This window comes from Euprymna scolopes, chromosome 12 (assembly GCF_053919585.1).
Source record: "Euprymna scolopes isolate OS-2025 chromosome 12, ASM5391958v1, whole genome shotgun sequence".
In the NCBI taxonomy this organism is placed as follows: domain Eukaryota; kingdom Metazoa; phylum Mollusca; class Cephalopoda; order Sepiida; family Sepiolidae; genus Euprymna; species Euprymna scolopes.
The window spans coordinates 80,521,407-80,546,904 of NC_136493.1; the positions used below are offsets into that span (position 1 = coordinate 80,521,407).

Genomic DNA, 25,498 nt, shown 5'->3' on the forward strand with positions numbered 1-25,498 from the left:
CAATAGTTGGGTCTAAGCAGGATTAAACAAAACAAGCCATTTCTTACTCCAATTCATAATAGAACCCAAATCAACTTCTAGATCATCTGATCCGAGAAAGATAGGTGAGAAACAATATCAAAATAGAAGGTAGTGTCATCAGCACAAATGTTAATTTTCCGAATAATATTCTCTGGGATCCCATTTATATCAAGAAAAAATAGTGTTGAAGCCAAAATAGAGCCCTGAGGAACACCAGCATTGATAGGAAAATAATATGTACGTGACTAAAATAGGATTAACTCCTTATTTCTCTTTTCTTTCGCAGATTCGGTACTTATGCATTTATTGTACCGTACCGAAATAATAATGTTATTATTTAAATAGCCATTCTTAACATGGGAAAAAGAGGAGGTGTGCCTTTTGTGACTATTTTGTAGTTTTATATAACAATTTAATAATAAAAAAGATATCATAAAACTTGAATTTAACTTGAAAATACTATTTTTATAAAATAGCGCGGAACCATAAACGCATAATGTATTCTTTGGGGTTTTTTCTGTTGTAAATGGATGATTGGAACTCTTCAGTGAAATTTGGGAAGAAAATCAGAAAGGAAAGTAAAGATGGAGGTGTCTGCTAATGTTTTCCATGGTCTCACAGCCGCAAATAGTACAAACAATGTCCCGGACGATTGTTTTCCTGCCCTTGTTAGTTCCGCGTGTCAAGGAATATTGAACCAATCACCACATATAGGTATTTATTCCATTATTGTTCAGAATTATTTCAGTTTGATAAAAATAGCGAACACTCACACGTCTTACTCGTAACAATGTTGTAAAAAAAAAAAATGGTTCGTAGCAGAAAGCTTTAAAAAAAAATTGATTTTTTTTTTTTTATTTTAAACTTAAACTAAGGAGACAAATTATTAAATGAATCGACGTTTAAATATTTTCTTGGGTGAAACGTTTCCTTTTTCAAAAATGCGTTTGATGTCTGAAATATTCGTATTAATTCTCAACTATTTTCTGTTTCTTGTATAGTCTAAAAACAAAATACATTTATTTGATTTTTTTTAAATTCATTCATTTTTTTTTTTTCACTTCAAATACATTTTCGTAAACGTTTCCATCCTTATCAAATATTTTAATTAAGAAAAAGAATATTTTCATTTGATTTGAAAAGTTAAACGAAAAGGGGCGTTATATTGACGTTTTTCGTTTTTAAATGGAAAACGTGAAACGAAAATTGGCGCAGAGGACCTGAACGAGAAATCACCCACCCCCTTATATTAGTGTCCAGTCCATAATCCACTGAAAAAAATTGGAAAAAAAAAAAAAGCCGTTCTTAACATGGGAGTTTGCGGGTGTTTATTCCGAAAGCCGTTCTTGGGGAGGATGATTTTCATTCAGGTCCGCCATTGGCGCTTGTTAATAGTCGGCAAATTGATTTTTTTTTTTTTTTTTTTTTTTTTTTATGACGTTTTAAGAAAAAAGAATATTTCATACTTAATTGTCATGTCGAAAATAGTAATACATCTTAAAATTACGAAAATTCATCGAACAGAAAGTTATGTATAGTTATAAGTTTTACGGAAAATTGGGTAAAATTGCATTTTTCTTAGATGTTATAAAGTAAATGATGAAGTGTTCATACACAGGGGACATAACTCGAAACGCAACATTTAGATTACATCATGATGGCTTTATTTTATAGCCTATAGCAATATACTTTTTTTTTTTTTTTTTTTTTTTTACTAAAAATACAATAGTTGTTCTACTCAATGACTTCTCGTAATTTTTGGATATATTACTATTTACGACAAGAGTTTATTTTACTATACACATAAATTCGAAAAAGTTGTCAAAAACAAATATATAACAAATAATGTTATCAAAGGCAAGGATAAGTTACTTTTCTTCCTAACTGGATAAGTTTTTAGTGTTTTTATTTAATCTAAAATGTTTATTCGATTCGAAAAATGAGTAATGTTAAAGGCTGCCGGCGAACAAGAAAAGATGGCCGCAATGTCTTTGAAGACTTGATATTCACTTCAAAATAAGAAATAAAACAAAATGGAGTTGGAAACTCATGGGTAGGTTTCTAACACCATTTTGTTTTATTTCTTTGTTTTAATTTAATTGTTTTTACTGTGCAATAATTTTTATCAACTTTTTAGAGTTGGAGGAGTGTTTAGCATTTGAAGATAGTCACCGGTGTGCGGTGCGGTACACGTGCTCGTATTTTATAAATCTAAGGAGAGATAACTCCTGCCTGCTTCTGGTTAGTCGAAGGAGCATAACTGTCGCCTCTACAAGTTTGAAATAGTTTAAACTTAAAAAAAAAAAAAAATGTTAATGATCGTTTTGGTAAACATAGCGTTAATTACTTTTATTTTCCCTAAAATTCCTTTTCCTCGTCCCAGAACTGTACCTTAATCAACTACATCTCTGACAGCATAGATACAGGACTCTTCTTAGATACTAGTACCCAAGTACATGTATTTGGTGACTTTAATGTCCACCTCAGATGCAGCTGGTAGCATCATACGTAACTTTTCCATATCCTATCCTCAGACATAGTAACGTTCCTAACCCATCTCCCAGGTTGACAGGAAGCCTCACTTCTAGACCTATTTCTGACCACAGTTACCAAGGAGTTGTGTTACAAATGCCCATTGTCGAATTAGGAATACTGATCATACTGTGATACTGGTAGATATGACCCTAAACTCTCAACCCCAAGTTTAAGAGCCATTACTCAAAACAAGGTTAACTTTACCCAGTTGTGTCCCTTGAACACTCTCCACAACAGAGAGTTAACTTCCCTACCGGAAATGGTGTAAAAAGAACTTTCAAAATATATAGTGCAAGCAATACGCACGTGTTAAATAAATGCTCTTCGACCCTACTCCAGTTGTCTGTGTTTATTTGCTTTTACGTTGGTAGCAGAGTGTACAAAAACAAAAAACATGGCCTCTAAATACATTCCCCTACCAACGTTAAACACGGAAAAATACAATTCCTGGAAGAAAGAAATACGTATATGGGAACTAGCCACTACTTTAGATGAAAGAAAACGGGCCCCTGTCGTGCTTTTGTCCATGGAGGGAATAGCAAGAGAAGCTCTGCTTGAATTGCTGAAAACAGAATCGAGATATTATATCAAAAGCTGGACACCCTCTTTTTAGAAGACGCAAACCAGGCAGCATTTAGGGCGTACGGGGTGTTCAAAAGTCACCAGAGAAAGAGCGGCATGGGAATAGATACTTTTCTAATCGAATTTGATCGTCACATTGCCAAGTTGAAAGAATTTAACATAATTCTGCCCAAGCCGGTCCTGGCATTCAGAGCTCTCAAAAGTGGTGATCTCACCCCCGAAAACGAATGCTTAATAAAAACCACCGTTCGGGAACTGACACTCGGAGAAATGTCAAAACAATTTTAAAAAATTCTTAATGACTTTGAAGCTCATTCCTCGCCAAAAACTCCTCCGATTGCTGTGAAAACCGAATCTGACATTATTTTCACCACTGATGAAACTGAAGAAACCTACTACACGAGTAGTCGTGGTTGACGCCGCCGCCGCCACGGTAATAAAACTTCCAGTCTCACCAGTCATGGTGCTGACAGATGAGGTCGCAACCAAAATTCAACACACTACAACAACAACAACATCAAAAGAAATTCAAACCACTAGGTTGAAAGCGACAGCAGCAGCGGTGTTTTTTTCAAGTGTGCGTGTAAATACTATTGGGTTCGTAACTGCCCGTATGACAAAATTGACAACACTGAAAAAGGAGGCCACTTGCTCGTTTCCAACATCGTCCTCATGAATGAGCGTGAAGAATATGGTGGCACCAACACATTTTTGGGAGAAATGCTCGGCTCCGCTGTCTTGGATAGTGATGCGTCTGGGACAGTTTGTGGAAGAAAATGGTTTGAGTGTTTTCTAGAAACCCTGCCAGAAAAACAAAAAAATAAAAGTTTGAGGTGGAGAGAAAAGCTGCAAATTTGGTGATGGGAACACCATTAAATCCACTCACACAGGAACTTTACCATGTGTCATTGCTGGTATTAAAGGCAGTATTATCACTGATGTGGTGGATGCCGAAATACCGCTTTTACTGAGCAAAAACTCAATGAAAAGAGCCAGCATAAGCCTCAATTTCGAGAACGACAGTGTCACCATGTTTGGAAAAAAATCCCACTGCAATGTACTTCTTCAGGGCACTACCACATTCCCATAACAAGACCTCCACCAAACCGAGGTAAGTTCAAACATATTTTGTTTACCAAAGAAATTTCCAACAAAAATAGGCAAGAAAAATAAAAATCGCCACCAAACTTCATAAACAATTTAGTCACCCTAGCGGTAAAAAGCTATGTGACTTAGCCAGGAGCACCGGATTGAAAGACAAGCAATTCATTAAGATACTTCAGGAAATTCCCAATTCTTGTGAAATTTGCATGAGCTACAAAAGGGTTGAACCCAGACCTGTCGTGAGGTTTTCACTGGGAACATATTTAATGAGAGCATTGCCATGGACATGAAAAAAATTATTGGTAACAAAGTATTACACCTTATTGATCATGGTGCCAGGTACAGTGTTGCAGCTAAAATTCCGGGTAAAGAGAGCTCCGATATTATTAGTACTATTTTCAAAAATTGGATTACTTATTTTGGTGCCCCTGGATTTATTCTCACTGACAATGGCAGAGAATTCAGCAACCAGGCGTTTAGGGACATGGCACAAAATATGAATATTGTCATTCATACCACTGCTGCTGGAGTAATGGGCTAATGGGCTTGCTTTCCGAGCTGTTGGAAAACTGCTTCTGTTGTACCAGTATTCAAGAATTCTGGCGAAAGGACAGACCCATCAAATTATCGCCCCATTAGCCTCCTCCCACTTTTTGCCAAAATATTTGAGACCATAATTAACCATGCTCTAGTCCATCATCTTACAGATGCTAAACTACTGACTGACAAACAATATGGATTTAGACAAGCCCGTTCCACAGCAGACATCCTCACCGTGATCTCTGAACGTATATACCAATCACTGGACAAAGCGGGGGAAGGCAGAGCGGTAGCTCTAGATATATCTAAGGCTTTTGACAGGGTATGGCATGAGGGTCTCCTCAGTAAAATCAGATCATACGGTATCACTGGTAGAATACTTAACATAATTAAATCCTTCTTAGATAAGAGAAAAATCCAGGTAGTCCTCGACGGTCGCACATCTAAACAATATGATATAAATGCGGGAGTGCCCCAGGGTTCTATCCTTGGACCTCTATTGTTCCTGATATTCATAAATGACCTCCCCGACAACATTGCCTCTGAGATGGGTATATATGCTGATGACACTACACTCTATGGCAGACACGACAGGAAGACGAATGAACACATTTCTAAAGAAATGGCAGAAACACTAGAGGAAGACCTCCAATCTGTAGTGGAATGGGGACAAAAGTGGTTGGTCGCGTTCAATGCTGCCAAGACTAAACTAGTTTCATTCAATAATTACAAGAAACCCTCTCTACCACCAATAGCAATGGCCAACGACTCTTTATCTGAGAGTCCATCTTTCAAACTCCTTGGCCTAACGTTCACAGGAAACATGAGTTGGAACAATTACATTGAAGGCATTGCCAGGGCCGCTGCAAGAAAGGTAGGCTCTCTCTACCGTGCTAGAAAACTACTAACACCCGAAAGTATCCTGTACCTCTATAAGGCCACCATTCGCCCATGTATGGAGTATTGCTGCCACATCTGGGCTGGTGCATCTGCTACTAGTCTCTCGCTCCTTGACAAGGTTCAAAAGAGAGTCGCAAACCTGATAGGCCCTGAACTGGCATCTAAGCTTCAGCCTCTGTCCCATCGACGAAATGTTGCATCCCTCTGCCTTTTCTACAAGTATTTTAGTGGTGAATGCTCTGATGAACTGCAATCACTTGTGCCCCCACGACGCGAGCACCCTCGACAAACCCGACAGGCTACTAGATCCCACCCCCACACTGTAGAGGTCCCTAGATGTAAAAGATCTTTTTACTCCAATAGTTTCTTCCCCAGAACCGCAAGACTCTGGAATTCCATTCCAGGTCCCTGCTTCCCCAACAGTACTGACGTGCAGAAGTTCAAGTGTAACGTGAACCGACACCTTGCTGCCCAAATCCCTACATAGTACCCCAGTAGTTGTTGCCCCTGATAGTAGCCCCCTACACCAAAGTTGCAATTTGCCTTGTTTGGGGTGAAAATGTAATAAAAAAAAAAATAAAAAATAAAAAAAAAAAAAAATGAAAGACACAATGTGATTTTAGGGGAAATGGTGAAGAAAACCCTAGAAGAAACAAATTGCAGTTTCGAGATGGCTCTCGCATGGGCAGTAAGAGCGAAAAATACACTTCAAAGTGTCCATAGATATAGTTCCAACCAACTCGTTTTTGGCAGAAATCCCAACCTACCTGATTTTTTTAATGACAAACTCCCTGCACTAGAAGGTGTCTCTACCAGTGAAATTGTTGCAAATAACCTTAACGCTATGCATGCTGCCAGGAAAAACTTCATAGCGAGTGAATCTTCAGAAAAGCTTAGACGAGCACTCCGCCATCAAGTTAGAACAAGTATCACCCAATCCTATAAAAATGGAGATGCTATTCTCTACAAAAGGCATTTGTGTGATAGGTGGCTCGGGCCTGGGACAGTCATAGGGTGGGAGAACAAACAGGTGCTTGTCAAGCATGGCGGCACTTATGTTAGAGCACATCCGTATCGTTTAGCTTTCTACCTCAAAACATACCAGAATCACAATGAGGGTAACAACGAGGAATTGAGCACCTCACAAGAGTCTGAAGGATCCCTAAGAGTGTCAAACTTCGAAGAGAATATTTTAGAAGTTTTAGAAATAACATACAACACTGAACAACGCCCTACTGTGGAGACTCAAGACATAACCAATAAATGCGACACCACCACCAGGAAAGTCAAACTTCCCAAACCTGGACAAATCATCAAATGCAAGCTTGCCAATGACACAGTATCAGACTGGAAGAAGTTAAATGTCATAAGTAGAGCAGGCAAAGCCACTGGTAAAAATAAGCATTTGATGAATGTAGTTATGGAACAGGGTGAACCTTTTTGGTTGGACTTTGAACATGGAGTTTCCGATTGGCAAACCGATGAGACTGAAGAAAATGGAGAGCACCATGTTTCCTGCACTGAGGAAGAAGTAATGATCATCTCTGCCAATGATAGCCTGGAACTAGAGGAAGCTAAACAAAAGGAACTTCAAAGCTGGGTTAAAAATAAAGTCTATGTTCAAGTACCGGATCAAGGCCAACCAAAAATATCCATCAGATGGATTTACACAAGCAAAAATTCCAATAACCATCAAACATTCAAGGCCAGACTTGTTGCCGAGGTTTTCAGGATAAAGATGCTGAGAATCTAAGAAATGATTATCCTACATGCTCCAAAGAAGGTTTATGCATAGCATTAGCTATAATGGCATCCAACCATTGCATATGTAAATCCATGGATATCAAAACAGCATTTCTGCAAAGCAAGAAGTCGGATTCAGATAAACCAGTCGGTCTATATGATATAATATGGCTTGACCGATGCCTCTAGGTCCTGGTATCTCACACTCGGGGAGGAATTGATGAAGTCAGGAGCTATAGCTTCAAAATATGATCAGGCTATATTTACATGGCATTTCGAAAACAAATTGCAAAGTATAATTGCTACCCATGTGGATGATATTTGCTTTGCAGGGTCAGAGATTTTTCATAGAAAAGTTATTGGCAAAATCCGTCAAGTATTTGCAGTTAAATCTGAGAAATTTCAGATTTTCAATACATAGGATTAAACATCAAACAGAATGGGTATGTAAAGAAAATGAAAAATATCCCAGTGGAAACTGACAGGAATATTAACGACAAAATATCCACAGCGGAAATTTCTGAAATCAGGCAAGTTATCGGCCAACTTAACTGGCTGGCTACCCAGACCAGACCTGATCTCAGCTACGATATCAGTGCATTAAGTTCCATCTTCAAACAAAGCAACGTGGAATGTATAAAACATGCCAATAGTGTAGTAAAGAAAGCCAAGAAAGAAAAATCCCAGGTAGATATTCCTGACTTAGGAGATCTCAATCATCTTAAGATTGTTGCCTACAGTGATGCCTCATTCGCCAACCTGACAGATGGAGGATCTCAAGGTGGTTACATAATCTTTTTAGTTGGCAATAACCACAAATATACACCAATAACCTGGCAGTCCAAGCGCATTAGAAGAGTGGTCAAAAGCACACTGGCTGCTGAAACCCTAGCCATGGTTGACATGTTGGAGGCCTGTCTGTTTTATAGGAAACCACTATTAGAAATACTACAATTAAAGGATGAACCCGAAAATATAAAAATAATCTGCAAAACAGACAATTCCCGTTTCTTTGACTCCGTGCTTTCATCCACCCAAATACTAGATAAAAGGCTTCATATTGAGATGACTATTTTGAGAGAAATGCTGGAAAGAAAAGAAATAGCAGAGTTCTCTTGGATATCTACCAATAGACAGGTAGCTGACTGCTTAACCAAGAAGGGAGTCCATTCATTTAAGATACTGGAGTTCGTATCTGAACCCAAAGAAACTGATATTTAAAAATAAATCTTTTTTTTTTTTCTTTCTTTTTCAGTGGTCATCTAAAAGACAAGAAAACGGGGGGAAATATTGTTAACTTTACCCAGTTGTGTCCCTTGAACACTCTCCACAACAGAGAGTTCACTTCCCTACCGGAAACGGTGTAAAAAGAACTTTTGAAATATATAGCGCAAGCGGTACGCACGTGTTAAATAAATGCTCTTTGACCCTACTCCAGTTGTCCGTGTTTATTTGCTTTTACACTGATCATACTGTGATACTGGTAGATATGAACCTAAACTCTCAACCCCAAGTTTAAGAGCCATTACTCAAAACAAGGTAGTTCAAGAAGGCTGACAAGGAAGTCATCAGAAATCACATCAGAGATCCTCCATAAGGAAATATATTTTCTCTTCCTGTGGAACAGTGTGCAAATTAGACCACTGAATGGTTCAAAGCAGCAATTGAGAATGCAAGTTCCCGCACAGAATTTCTATAGCAAACCCTACTCTCTCCAGTGGATCATTTCTATTTGTGCAGCTACCATTACTCAGACAGCATGTATTCCATAGATTTATCCGACATATGTCCATCCAGTACAAATAGACAAAAGTATATAGAAGCTAGAATTAATCATATGAGCAAAATAGCTGCAGCTAAGATAAGACATATCGAAACCACTACTAAACATATCGAGTTGCAGAAATTAGAAACTTAGAATTTCTGGAAAATTTATAACGGTGTAAGTCTTCTTGTTTACTGTGCAAACAACCTCAAAGTTGTTGGATAGTTGTTGACTGCCTATTATTTACAATCTGCTTGTTTGACGATTTGCATTCAACTCCACTTCGGACCCAGCAAACCATTCCCTCTTAAATTTTCCTTAACAGACAGAAACCACACTCGATGATCTGAAAATCACCTCTACTCAAGTTCATGATATCATAAAAGACTTAGACATTTTAAAAGCATGCGGGCCTGACCTCATCCTGGCTATGCTATTAAAAAATTCTCTACTGAGGCTGCTCCAGTTCTCTCTAAACTTTTACTGACTCTTGCTTTCCTAACTGCTGGAAAATTGCTTCTGTGGTACCGGTTTACAAGAATTCTGGTGAAAGAGTTGACTTACTAACCTACTGCTCCATTAACCTTCTTCTTTTTGTAGAAATCTTCGAGTCCTTTATTAATTAAGCACTGGTTCACTACCTCACAGATACTAAACTTCTTTCTGACCAACAGTATGGATTTATCAAGCCTGTTCTATTACAAATATCTTAACTATAATCTGAATGCTCTGAATAAGGCAGAGGAGGCTAAAGGAGTACCCCTTGGTCTATCTAAACCTTTGACAGGGTATGGCACAATGGTTTACTCATGAAAATTAAACTATATATTACTGGACAAATACTTAACATAATTAAATCTTTCTTAAATAAGAGAAAAATCCAGGTTGTCTTTGATGGTCATACATCAAAGCAGCACGATATAAATGCGGGTGTGCTTCAGGGATCGATCCTTGAACCTTTATTACTCCATCATTTATAAACGACTTCTCTGATAAAATTGCTTATGAGATGGGTATATTTGTTAATGACAGTACATTGTATAGCAGACACAAGGGGAAAATGAATTAACAAATATCTAAGGAAATGGCTGAAATCTTGGTCTCTACTGGATTGGGGACATTTAATGCTGCCAAGACTAAGCTTATTTTCTTTAATCACTAATTTCTATCACTTTCACCCTCTCTCAAAATTGAGATACTCTGGGTGAACAGCACCAGCATCCTTCCGCCTGTGTCGGTGGAATGAGTCTGTCGAAAATGACAACAACAAGGCTCTTTCGGTACTGGAAGATCTCCTAACAGGCTGTGATGTCCTCCAAAAAGAGTTGATAATATTTAATTGAACCTGAACGAAGGTAATAAGGAATGAAAAGAATTGAAATAGTGAATATCAACACAAGCAGTAATACTATTTAGAGATATTAGAAAACGGCTAAGTTTATCTTTTTATTTTAATATTTAACTGACTTTGCAAACTCACTTTTTCTTGATTCAAGCAAGTTAGTCTGAGCTGAATGAATGACCCGACATGATAAAAACAAACTCCAAAAAAATTAATTTTTATAAAAGCATGTTATATTGATAGTATAAATTCCTGATATTTATTTGTCTGCGAGTCTAATGTTTTCAGAAAGGCAGCCATCCCAAATTCTTCAATGTTTGATAGCTCTACTTTTGCATTCATTTTGAGAAGGTAAAGTTTTCTCTTAAATTTTTTTTTTTTTTTTTTTGAGTAATCTATAATCTTGTAGATTTCTCCTACTCTCTTAAACACCATCCCAGTCTAATCACATTAAAACTAACTGTGGCAATGACATATAAACTCCTCAATATCCTATCCTATTTTTTTTGTTTGTTTTTTCGGGGTTTTCACTTGTTTTTTTTTTTGTTTTTGTTTTTTAAGTAGTTCTGAAACTATTGCTTTGTGGATGAACTCTCCTGTGTTGCAGTGTGAAGCATGGCTGAATAAACAAAGTCTTCTTTTTAAATACGTAAAATGTTTTAACATCATATTTAAATCTTATGTTATATTCTGTGCCTATAACTCCATTGTCATTGTTCATCTAGCATTATTAGACTGGCCTAGCATTCAGGAGAGATGGAGGAAAATTATAGGCAATTTAGTCTATTCTTAATGTCTATATTAATAAAGTAGCTACAGAAATCTCCCTCTGGAAAAAGTATCATAGGTTCGCAACAACAGATGCCACATACAAATTCAATACAACTAGGCTAATAGTCACTATCTTATGTAGCTTTCGGACACCTTTGCAGACACATTCAATCGTAGTAATAAAATACTACATTGCATCTTAGGAGCAACACTATCGCAATCGCAACATCATTAGAGGAAGGGGTACCTATTTTTCCTTCTAAATATTTATACCTACCACCGCAACCAGTTGACACCAGGAAGAAATCTACACGTTCCATAGATTCTACACTTACACTGCCCGTAATTGGCTCATGCATATGCAGATATACCATTAACTTTCCTGCAGTAGAATAAAAAGTAATAAAGTCTCTCTCGGAAAAGTACACCGCCTCTGATTGTTGCCCACTAATTCTTTCATTCCGGAATTAGCTTATTCTAAATTAACACTTCAGAACATTACAATATGGTGTCACAAACATGAGGAGGGGATAGTGTTTTGCAACTATTGCATAGTTTCACCTAACAAATTAATAACAGATGCTGTAAATCTTAATTTAACTGGAATATACTTTTTAAAGATTACTGCAGTAAAATAATTGCATGGCAGATTCTAAGAATCCATTCTAGCATAAAAAGAACTCTACATGAGCAATAGTGCTAAAAAAACAAAAAAAAACAAATATAAACATAATTGCTCAAAAGCAAACTTAAATACTGGTAACCTTAAAATTACCTTAATGTTTTATAAATACTGACAACTTATTTTTAACAATTCAGCATGCATGAATAAAAAAATAAAAAACACTCGATAATCGCACAAACATAAAATTAAATCAACTTCTAAACATGATGCAATTCTGCAACAAAACCTATGTAGCATCTTTCTCCAAATTATAAAAATTAAATGCTGAAACTCTTAAAATTTTACTATGGTCAGCTCTAACAAAAGGTTTAAGAATTATTGGCATTTTAACACGCATTACTAACTCTTTCCTTACACAGAAGGAACTACCATAAAATGTAAACAAACACATATTGCCCTTTCCTTGCATGGATGGAACACTCTCAAAGTGTAAACCCCAGCATGCAAATTTGCACAAAATAATGACCTGCCACTACACATCTAAAATGTCCCTAAAAAAATTCTTATACGGGTACCAATATTTAATTTTCTATTTTTGAGCGATTATCAAGACTTTTATGATATATTTGTTTTCTTTTTCCTTTTTTATTTTTTTTCATTTTTCATTCCTGTTGACGATTTGATTTTGAATTCTGTTCTGGATCTGTGTCCTGCTTCTACCAGGTAACGCTGGTTAACAGGTTCTGCTAGTTTTAAATATTTAATTTCATCATGCTTATAAAGTTATTCAGTTTACATCATGTCGTCCATTCATTTTGTTAATCCTTTCTTCTACATTTGTTTGTAAAATCCAATTAGAAAATTCTCTGTAAACAATTTAAGTAGGTTATATCCACACCAGTCAAGGATACATCCTCGACAATCAGTCTAACAGAGTGTAAACCATATTTTTAGGGAAATAACATTGCATCTGTCGAGCTGAGATGTGGTTCTGAGTAGTTCTAGGAGGTTCACTCTCCCAAGTCGTTGGCTCCCGTCTTTTGGATTGAGTAAGGTTACTGCTTTACTGCCCAAGGCAGCCCAATCAGGGAATGATAAGAGTTGCTCAGACAATTTTTAAAAAGGCCAGAGTGCTCCTCTTTTAAGGGCATTGGGATGACTCACCCCACCTTTCGACCTTGTGTCACATCTTCCTCTAGCAGGAAGGAAGTAAATACCTATGAATAAGCATTAGGTTTTTCATATTTCAAAGATTTTGTTTGCATTAAAAACAAAATAATTCTGTCAATTCTAACTACCATGAATAATAATATGCTACCTGAAAGTATGTCATTCAAACTTCTCAGCTTAACATTCACAGGCAACATGAATTGGAACGAATACATTGAAGACATTGCCAATATTGCTGCAAAGAAGGTGGGCTTCCGCTTCCTCTACAGTGCTAGAAAATGACTTGCACCTGATAGTATCCTGTATCTCTACAAAGCCACAATTCGCCCATGCATGGAGTATAGTAGCCACATCTAGACTGATGCATCTACCACTAATTTCTCTCTCTTAGATAGAGCCAAAAAAAGTCTTCAAATCTAATAGGTCTCGCACTATCAACCAAGCTCCAACCTCTGTCGCATCGCTGCAGTGTTGCATCCCTGTGTCTTTTTTTACAAGTATTTTAATGGAATGTAATCTGATGAATTCATTGTATTACTACCACCTCGATATAAATACTCCTGACTAACTCGACAAGCAGAAAAATCCCACCCTTACACTGTAGAGATTCCTAGATGCCAGAAAACCTTCTACTCTAATAGCTTCTTCCTTAGAACTACTAGATTTTGGAATTGCCTCCCAGGTCCCTGCTTCCTTGATTGTAGTGACATGCAAAAGTTCAAGTGTAATGTGAACAAACATCTTGCTGCTCAACTCCCTACATGGTATTTCTGTAGATATTGTCTCAAATAGTATCTCCTTATGTCTAAGTGATAATGTATCTTGTTTGAGGTTAACAAGGGCAAAAAAAAAATTTTTTTATTAAAAAATTCAATATTTTAATGTTTGTTTTTTTTTAAATTCTTTTAAGATCCTCGACTTCGGAAGTTAGACCAAGATATCTTGAAAGAAACCCTTGCCAGTTTTGCTCTTCTCATTTCTGAAGCAGTCAAGAATGATACAGATGTACAATCCTTAATGTAAGTCATTTTGATTATTTTTTTTATTCCATTTTGTTTTCTGGATTTGTTGTCATTGTTGTTTTAACTTAAATTTTTTTTTTCTATTTATTTTTTTTGTGTGTAATTCATTCTTTTACATTTGTCTACAATTTCTATAACCCAATTGTACTTAACATTAGAGGGAATGCAGTTAAAGATTTCACAACACTTGCTATATTATAAATTCCTTATCGTACAAGGATCCTCTCAGAGGGTATCTATTGTCTTTCAAGACAAATAAGAATGCCAAAACGTTTAAATGAACAAATTTGTCAATAATTGTGTTACAATTCTATGTTACAGTAAAAAAAACTGTTTCACACTGCCATGTCACTCACTGGAAGTAGAAATTGTTGACTGTGAAAGTCAAGTACGAAATTTGAATATGAATTTAATTTTGTAGCCAAAAAGTTTGTCCGTATTATTTGGATTCTTCAAACTTCCGTTCTCATCTCGAGCGTTATTTCCACAACATTTTCATCAATGTAACCTCCGATTTTCTTCAGATGTATCTTATCAAACTCAGGGAATCTTTCTGTCAAAATCGGTCATCTGCATGGAATATCAAATGAAACTCTTTATTTAATTCACGGAGTTTTGTTCCGTCTGGTAAAAGTCCTAAGTATTTTAAATAGTATCCGTGATGAAGATTGAACCTTCAGAATTAAATAATTGAATTTTACCAAGTACTTTATCCACTATGCCACATCAAGGATACATCCAATCCTCAGTGCAGGCAATACTCAAAATACAATTGTGAATTACTTAAAACTTTTACCCGGTCATAGCTAATGGGTCAAGAACATTCCCATGAAGGATTCCATTTAAAATTCCGTGCAGATTCCTGAATTTGAACAAGATGCACCTGAAAAAAGTTTGACTGAAACATTATGAAAATACCACTGAAGATGAGAACAGTAGTCTGAAGAATCCGAATGATATAAATAATCAATCCTCATCTCAAAACTCCACAAACAAAAAGTTTGTTAATTATGGCTGAGGTGATGGTGATTAACCTAATGGATGCTATCACAGACTCTGGAATCATATACAATTAATCATTACTGATAATTTTTGTGCTGTAGCATTATTAAATTAGTCAAAAATGTTGATATACTATAAAACAGAAAATTACACTAATCAATCATGTAAATATATCAAATGGAATTTGCAGCATTTTTTACTATAGACCACAAACCAAAAAAGTGGTCAATAAACAAATCTATGACAAATAAATGTTACCAAAGGCAAGATAAGTTACTCTTCTACCAACCTAGATAATATTTTTGGTGTTTTAACTTATTTTAAAGCGTTTATTTAAGTTTGAAACACAAGTAGTACTGAATGCTTAAGTTAGAACAGCAAAATGGCAGACATGAAACTGTCATTTTTAAAGACTTGCTAATCATTCAAAACTTGAAAATAAAACAAAATACTGATAGAAAGGTTATAGTCAGCTAACCTACTTCCTAATATCTGGCGTAGCGCTAACGGAAGTGAGTGACAAGGCAAATCAGTGTCTTCACTTTAATTGTTCTTTACTATTTCTATTGTGAAGTGATTTATCGAAAAAAAAAATTTTTTATTCTTGCGTTCACCCCCTAAAAGGCATATCGCTACTTTGACATAAGAAGCTACTATTTGGGACCATGCCTAGGATCCACAGAATGCATAAACTTCCGTATATCAGTACAGTCAGCAGGAAGGGAATTCCAAAGTCTAGCTGTTCGAGGAAAGAAACTATTAGAGTAGAAAGCTTTCTGGCATTTGGGACCTCAACAGTGAAGGGGTGTGATTTTGTTGCTAAGCAGGTTTGTCGGGATATATACGTTGAGGGGACACAAGTGCAATGAGTTCATCAGAGTACATTCCATTAAAATACTTGTAAAACAGGCACAGGCATACAACATTGCGGTGATGGGACAGGGGTTGGAGCTGAGTTGACAAAGTGAGACCTATTAGATTGGAGACTCTTTTTGGGGACCCTATCCAAGAGGGAGAGACTAGTGGTTGATGCACCAGCCCAGATGTAGTTTTCTAGCATGATAGAAAGAACCCACTTTCTTTGCAGCAGCCTTCACAATATCCTCAATATATTTGCTCCAGTTCATATTGCCTATGAATGTTAAACCAAGGAGTTTGAAGAAAGAATTCTTAGGTAAGGTGTTATTTGTCATGGATATCAGTAGTTGGATAGGCTTTTTCACAGCCAAAAAACAAAGGAGCGCATAGAATTACAGAAGATAGGAACTCATAATTTCTGGAAAATCTATAATAGTGTAGTGAATCAGCGATTCCTCCACTATCCAACATATACTCTCAAAACAAGACCGGCCCAAACCAGGCAAGAGAACACAAGTGGCATGCAAACAAACCCAATTTTCTCAGTTTGTGAGAGAAAGAAGGAATAGGGGAACTGCGTTTAATGTCCTAGTAGGAAACAAGGCCAAACACTGGGTGGCTCTGGTGAGTCCCTGGTATCGTACCTCTGCGCCTTGTTAATAGATAATGAAGGAGTATGAAAGTCGGTGATAAGCAGAGCCTCTCTACTCCTTAAGCAATTTAAGTTTGCAAACCGGAGAATTTGTTTGAGTCACCAGCTCTTGGAAGGTTGTCGACTATAACTGAGGAGGCTTCCCTCCCCCAGTTTTCCTTTTCCTAGATGGATGACCTGACAAGATCTATGGGCCCATCACATCGAGAGGGGTAACTACGTGCCTGGTTTCTACACCAGGTATTTTTGCAACCCCAAAGAATGGAAATATTGAGTATCTTACTTTAAAGTTTTGCTCTATTCTAAATAAATAAGTGTAGGATTAAAGATAGGTTCCCCTCTAACATTAAGAAGAGAGAACCAATCTGTTTTAGTAATTAATTTCGAGTGAATAAAATGATAATAATAAGTACTTAGATATGTAAGAAAATACAAAGCTAAAAAACAAAGAAATGTGGGATTAAATTTATTTAAAGAAGTTACACATAACACTGATAGATGTACTTGGTGTCCTTCAAGCGACCCATGTCAGTCTAGCTAACAGACCAGAAAAAAAAATTATAAGAGGAAAAAATATAAGAAAAGGAGATTATTGAAAAGTATACAATAAAAATTAACAAAATTATACAGATGAAAAAACATTAGTCTTTATTTGCACTTTTAATAACAAAATTTAAAAAATTTTAAGTTTTTATTTTATTTGAAATTTTATAAGAAATATATGTTTATGAAATTATAAAAATAAAATTATTGAAATCCAATTAACAAATGAAATTATTGAAATCAAAATAAAATTTCAAACATCATAAAAAAAAAACGTATTCAAAGTTTTGTCTAATAAATCTTTCAGTACTGTTTTGGGTGAGACACAATCTTGTGACTAGCATTGCTTCATAAACTAATTAGTTCATTACTTAAAAAGATTTTAAGTGTTTTCAATAATTCTTCTTAAAAAAGCGCAAAAAATGATTTCAATAATTCTTAAAAAAATAAAACTAATTTCAATAATTCTTGATTAAAATAAAACCGTAAAAACTTTTCAATAACAAAAGAAAGATCGGAAAAATGTAAAAAAAAAAAAAAAAAGTACATGCACAAAGGAGATATAGCTGTGAGAGAAAAAAAAGCAAAGGAACGGATTTGCTTTGTCATCGCTTCCGGTAGCACTACACCTGAAATTAGAAGTACGTTAGTTGACTATAACTGATAGAAATCCACCCAATAAATGTTATAACATGAATATTGACCCAGTATTGGGTGAATTTCTGTCAGCATTTTGTTTTCTTTTCAAGTTTCGAGTGATTATCGAGTTTCTAAAGATAACAGCCTCATGTCCTATATCTTGTCATTTTAACTTGTGCTCAGTATAACTTGCATTTCAAATTTAAATAAACGCTTTAAAATAAGTTAAAACACCAAAAAGGTAGAAGAGTAACTTATCTTGTCTTTGGTAACATTTATTTGTTTTGTTTTTTGTTTCTTGACAACTTTTTTGGTTTGTTGTCTATAGTAAAAAATGCCCCAAATTCCATTTGATATATTTACATTATTTATTAGTGTGATTTTTCTGCTATATCAACATTTTTGACTACGACACAAAAATCATCAGCAATAATTAATAAATTTTTTTCCGTTTGTTGTCTGTAGTAAAAAGTTCCTGGAGTTTTTCTATTCTGAGTTAATTTGAGCAATCTTAATCAATGGAACAGATTAAAGAATCCTTTTTTTACTAAATAAAATTTTTATAACAAACTGCTTTTTGGAATTCTCTCTCTACTCCCAGTTTTTCTGTATGTAGTAATATGTAAAAATTTAAATGAAATGTGAACAAACATCTTGCAGCACAACTCCCCATTTCGGATGCTCATATAACTCAGACTCCTAATTCATAGTAACCCTTATGTCTCTGTGGCCGAGTGACTTGTTGAGGTGAAAAAAAAAAAATTAAAATGTCCATTAATGAACTACCAAAGATGGTCATCATCAAAGAATTACATACAAAAAGATGAACATGTTTTTTCTGTTTAAATATTTGTTTCTTATTAAAATCTTTTTTTCTGTCAAAGTTAGTTTCGTTATTCAGATAAAGAAGCAAGTTTATTTAAAGGAAAGCAAAATAATGAGACAAAATGTTTTATAATTGATTTGGAAAATTTCCAACGGACGTATAAAATTATGACCAAGGGAGATAACTCTTCGGCATTTCATTTCTTTTCATTTTCTATAGTTCTCTGCTTGAGGAATGCAGTTTTTCAAAAGATCGTATCAAGACATTTGTTGGTGTATTTAATGTAAGTAGTTTTTGTTGAATTTAATTTATTTTGTTGTTTTTTTTTCTATTTGATTTAACTTTCTAATAAAATGTTACTTTCAATAAAAAAAATTAATTTAATTTAATATTTTTGATGCCACAAAATGACATCAATGATCAGCCTAATAATTTTAAGGATTTCAAACATTATTGTAAAAGCCGGATTGAACTGTCATACGTGTGTAAACGCAATTTTCAATGGATATTCAATTGGGCAAATATTAATCTTATCTCAATATCGTTGGGTGTACTATCAGCATTACTGCTGTTGCTCCTGCTGATGCTACTTAATATTTATTATTTATTTTATTTTTTTAAATTAGGTTGACCCAAGCCTGCTATGAGAATCCAGAAAGTGTGGTTATAGCAGCACTCTGAATATTTCCTTAGTTTGGATTTTTAAAGTCTTTACTTAAAATGTAGTTATTGGAAAATTATATAAAGTCGCTTTTTTAACAGTAAAAAAAAAAAAAAGTTACTGCACATCTGTGTTAATCTAACCCAAACTTAAATTTTATCAAATTTTCATCTGTTTAAAAAATGATATCATCTTAAATTTGCAAACTTGTATTTTTTTTTTTTTTTTTTTTACATAGGCATCACCACATTATCAAGGCCCAGAGGCCACTCAAGGATAAGGGTTAAAGAGTGTACAGTAGAAATTGGACAATATAGTAATCATTAGTAATGAAAATTTGGTAAATTTGATAACTTATATGGAACGGCTCATCAAGAACTTATTTACGTTAGACTTGAACACAACCATATTGTAGTCAGCCGGAAAGCAGGAAAACGGAAGACAACTCCACAGGCGTGCAGTTCTAAGAAAGAAGCTTTGTTCATGGAATCTACGATTAGGTTTAGGCACAGATAAAGAGTGGGGGGAATTATTGATAGTGTTTACAGCTAGACGAGTGTTTCTTGTGAAAGTTTGGCGAGGGAGGACCATAGATTGAAGCTCAGTCGAACACTTTCCATGAAAATAACGATACATCAGAGATAAACTCGCAACATCTCTTCTGTGAGATAGAGGTTGCAAGGAGGAGAAAAGGACATCTCCTACGAGGCTACGAAGTCTATTTTGAACTCTTTCAAGGCAGGACAAGTCCTTTCTAGCAGCTCCTGCCCAGATGTGGCAACAGTATTCCATCCTTGGACATACCTGGCTCTTATATAGATAGAGAATAGCATCAGCAGTGAGATATTTACCGGATCGATAGAAAGATCCCACCATTTTTCCAGCGGCCTTGGCAACAGATTTGATGTACGTGTTCCATTTAAGATCAGGAGTAATGGTCAAGCCCAGAAGCTTGTCAAAACTTGAGGCCTCCTGAAGACGAGAGCCATTCATTTCAATTGATGCCAAATGTGGATTATTTCTAAAATATATAAATTAGTTCACCATCACATATGGAAATGCATCTGGTTGTCCGATGTACAACATAATAAAAGGATTTTTAGGTTCCTTTATTTCATTGGTTCGAGAACATCAGTTTCCAGGCATAAACCAAAATGTTCTCTCTGGACATTACCTCAGTATCCTATTCATAATTGTATGGGTTAGTAGGGGGGGTTCAGTTTTGTCTTTTATATAAAAAAAAATTAGGTTGCTTCTTTTGGTTCGTGGGTGATATCACAGTCACATGTTTCAATTAAATTCTGTTGATCTCCTCACCTTCCTTATATCTAGTAAATCTGAATCCAATCATGCACTAAAGAATACAAAAATATATTTTCCATTCCATAATGGAGGCACAAATTTTATTTTTAATTGATTTTTAAGAATTGAAGTGTAAAATAATAATTAATTTCAAGAGAAATTGTGCTTCAAATCCTTCATTTTCTGACATTTTAATATCATACTGATGTCAATATTTTATTAGATGCATCCTTGCATTGCTATGCAAGACTTTGTCTGTTGGTCAGTCATTAGGTTAGTTGGTATGTCACACTTTGAAATAGCATTTTCATTGATAAATGGATGCATTATATAAAAAAAAAATCTTTTTTTTTTACAGAAACTAACCAAAGAAATATTCCAAAAAGTCAATCGTTTTTTTGCACCAAAAATGTTCATGCAAATAATTTACTTTGTTGGCATCCTATTCTAAATAATCTGTTTTAACTGGCAAATTCAAAAACCTTTGTAAAAATATCTAGAACATCATTTAGTTTGGTTAAACATCCTGCTGGTTTGACCGAGACCAGGCTCAAAGCATTTCCTCAAATAATGATGATAGAGAAGCACTTGTAGAGCCAACTCAACTCGTTTAAATTAATTTTTTAATGCAAATCACTCCAGACAAGGCATGAAACCACTTGATGTAAGGAGCTAAATAAGAAAATTAATAAAAGATAGCCATCACAAAGATGCCTATCAACTCGAGTTATGAAAAGAACAAGGATACAGGCAGGAAGAAAACAGCCAGCAGAAAGCAAGCTACACAAGCCTGTAGCTTTTGGAAAGAAGCAGCTGCAATATGAATGTGTATTATATAGAAATGTCAAAACAGCAAATTTGTAAATAGACCAACAAGTCAAAGGAAGCCAATAACAGAGCAGACACTTCCAAAGAGAATATGACACAACTCTTATAGAAAAGACTGAGACCAGCAAAATCACGCCTGAGAAAGAATGAAGAAAAGAAAATGTGGAACCAACCAAACCATAGATACGCTCCTGAACCCCATCAAGGATTCCTAATTGGGATAAAGATTCACCAGCCAAAAATATGACGAGAGTACTCCATACAAGGTTCAACAAAAGACTTGCAGAGATAGAGAATAGCCTCAAATGTAATAACGAGAACTGAAGCAGAAAGAGCAATGGATCTAATGTATGAACGCCAGCAAAAATTTGATTAAAAAAAACGAAAATTTAAATTTCTGCTCAAGAACAGAGCTGTTTATGAAAATCACAGAAAGAAAAGAAACATACCTATTATTGAAAGATATGAGCTGAATCTTAACTGGATTAAATGAAACAAGTCATTTTGTATCCCAGTTTACAACTGAACCAAAGTCAACTTCAAAATCAGCTGTATACTGCAGTTGATCTGGGGAAGATGAACGATAAGCAACACCAGACTAGAGAGTATTATCTTCAGCGTAGAATATTAATGTGTTGATGTGTCCTCGGGTTCATCAGGTTTGGTTTGAGATAAAATTGTCATCGATAAAAATACAGATTGAATGTTAAGAATATTATCTGTTTTTATTAATTTTGAAATCAAATTAATTTTTAGAAAAACTTAATTGATTTTGTATTTCATTTTTAAGTTTTAGAAAAACTTAATTGATTTTGTATTTTATTTTTAATTTCAGAAAAATAAAGCGTTTCTGCAAACCTTATTAGCAAAGTAAGTATTTGTTTACTATTCATTTGCACGCACAAAAACAGTGGTGCTCTTCAACAAATATTTTCCTTTTCAAACTTTTGTTTAAGCAAAAATAAAATTCTTGCAAATTCTTACAAATTCCAAATATTTAATAATTTTTTTCTGATAATAGAAACTAGGAAATCTAATCAAATTAGAGAATAGAAGTCATTGAACATTTTTTTTTTTTTTCAAATAAATGTGGCGCATATGTATGAAATAAAGACAATTGTTCTTCTATTTAATTGACGTTAAAAATTTAATAAAAGACACATACTAAAACCTGTTTCATTAGTCATTTAGGCCAAATATTGATCCATATTCTTAAAAGCAAAAATTTTATTTTCAATCGATTTTAATATTTAATCCTGTTCAACATTTTATTTTTTTATTAGTCATATTTAGAGGAGAGAAGTGGATTTTTTCTTTTATTCCAATTTACTTTCACTCCTCATGATCACCGGCAAAAGAATTTAATAGGACACATTTTTCATATTTTATCCACAGTAAAATATATATATATATATATATATATATATATATATATATATATATATATATATAGAGAGAGAGAGAGAGAGGATAAGTTAAAAAGATAAAGCATGAAGTCACATCGGAACTTTATTACATTATCAAATCAATAAGGGTTACAAAAGGGAAATAAGGCCAGGCATTTCAAAACTAAATGCTTCTCATCAGGAGAAAAGAAGCCAGCATTATACAAACATAAGGGTAAAAAAACAACACCAACTTTAAAAACATTCAGATTAGAAATGGAAAAGATTTAGGGGGGGAAGGGTAATATAATGAAGACAAACGGGAGAAGAGTATAATAAAATAAAAATAAATAGGACAAATTAATTATGGAAATAATAAGAGAACAGTAAGAAAAAGAGAACATAAGAAAGTTAATATGTACACAAACTCAAATTCTAGAAGGATAATCCAACAGGAAATAAAAGTATACCAAAATAAAATGAAGCAAAAATTAATATCTTAATAAGGTAAAGCTTCTTTTGTTCTGATAGGTTTGTTTTATCATTGAAAATTTCTGTTCTTACATAAAGTACATAATAAATTGTTCTTTTAATATCTAACCTAGCTATGTCTCTCCAGAATTGTTTGGGAATCTTTTGGTTGACTTCAAAAACATCCAACAATATCCACAACTTGTGTACATTATGTCTGAATGAAAATTTTGAAATTCTACATTTGAATGACTCCCCCAAAGCCTATTAAACTATAGAAGTGAAATAACAAACAATTGTATATACAAAATGAACTTTATGATAAAAATGATAACTTTATGATAAAACAATAATAGTGAATATTAAATAAAAGAGCTAAACTAATGTAGCACTCAAAATAGAAATCGGAAAAAGCATACAAATTTTAAAATAAGGTGATCTATTAATTTGACATATTCGCAAATAGGAATGAGTTACCCCTCTTAAAATAAAAAAATGGAAATAAAAATTAACTGAACCTTTGTCTGAGAAAAGTCCTGCTATTGGCCAATATGTAAATGTAATTCAAGATTTAGAGTTTCATAAACAACATAATGCAATTATACACGTTAGAAACATAAACAACACAAAAAGTGGATAAAACTAGAATTTTTTATAAACTAATTCTAAAAAACAATATGAACTACTAAAAATTAGTAAATTAAAATCTAGGAATATTTTTATCTCTAATAACGACCATAAAACTAATTTAACAATAACCCTACCGAGCACTTGTTTAATGAGTTGAACCTGAAATAGGAAGAATTAGTAAAACAATCCTTTTTGTTTGAGAATCAACAAGCAAATAAAAAAAAGACTTACAATTAAATCAGTGGAAGCAATCACTTGGCTTAAAAATAATAAAAACAAAAATAAATGTACATGATGAATTTGTCGCTCTAAATAAAACAATACTACAGCTTTATTTTAAAACTTGTATTGAAAAAAATCAATTCAGGTAACTTGATTATGTAATAGAACTGACATCTATTCAATGTAGCCACCTTCAGCCTCAATCACCGCCTCGATATAGGTCCGGAACTGGGAGCATGTCTTTTCCACAAGCGGCAACAGGAGTTTGATGAATACTTGGCAGATGGAGGTGACCAGGCTGTCTTTGGTGTTGTGAGAGGTTATGTTGGTGATGTTCTCGATGTATGACCAAATGAAGTAGTCCAGTGGTGAGGGAAGAGTACAAAGTCATAGCACAGGTACACTTTGATGTTGATTTTCAAGCCGACTTTGAAGATGTGAGGTGGCATAATGTGGCTTTCATTTGAAACCACACCAAAGACCATAAGCATGACCGGAACCTTCATTGAGCTGTGCCTTCAAGCGTTGAACCGTCCGGATTTGCAGTTTACGGGTGCTGGCCATGGTCCAGTTGTCATAACTTGGATTGCTAGAGAGCATAAGTTGTACATCTCTGCATCTCTGATCTTGCTTGTTGAACATTGTGTCACTTTCAGACATGATAGAAGGCTCCTATCACTCTTGGAATTTGTAAACAACTGGCCAACTAGTAGATGGTTTGCAACAATAAAGGAAAACTGTTTTTCATCAAACAGAAATGGAATCATGTTGTCTTTTCTAAGGCGACAGTTTTAGCATTACACCTTGTACCTTCCTACAATTTGACATGGTGGAATATCCATCCATATCTGAAGAACTCTGGAGTTTGCCGAGATATATACCGATATATCCAAAGATGAAATCCATATAATTAAAAAAAAAATGTAGTTCAGTTTTAATCAATAAAAAAGAATAACAAAACTGACAAGCTCTTTTGATTTGGCAATGGGTAATCTGAATTCTGCAAAGACATCAGATCTTATGAGGCTATTCATCTATATATATATCTATATATATAAAAGGCAAAATGTGTGTGACCATTTCGTGTATGTCTTCAAAAGGCTTTTCGAGCACACGCTCCCGGGGTCGTTACTATCACTTAAAACTGTGTATATCGGTCCTAGATAATAATATGTAGGATTTTGGAACGCATGTAGCTTATAGATTTATTTACGTCAACTTTTACAAAATTATTGCTATTTTGGCTTCTCGCGTGTTGATTGGGCTTTTTAGTATAAATATGTGAAACTAAACTCAAATGACGTCTTCTCGGCATTGCGCCGGGAAAAACGTCCAGAAGCAATCAGCTTTGATCAGTTG

The 25,498-nt window shown here is 34.7% G+C and overlaps 1 protein-coding gene across 1 annotated transcript in view; it reads left to right on the forward strand.

Moving 5' to 3' along the window:
- Positions 1-571: 571 nt before the first annotated feature.
- The window catches only part of LOC145291373 (COMM domain-containing protein 3-like), a 33,439-nt gene continuing 8,512 nt past the window's right edge, over positions 572-25,498 (forward strand). The window contains exons 1-4 of the mRNA XM_080137151.1: positions 572-735; positions 14,009-14,117; positions 18,860-18,923; positions 22,267-22,301. Of these exons, the coding sequence (XP_079993277.1) occupies positions 606-735; positions 14,009-14,117; positions 18,860-18,923; positions 22,267-22,301 (338 nt within the window). The 5' untranslated portion in view covers positions 572-605. The remainder of the gene's footprint in view (positions 736-14,008; positions 14,118-18,859; positions 18,924-22,266; positions 22,302-25,498) is intronic.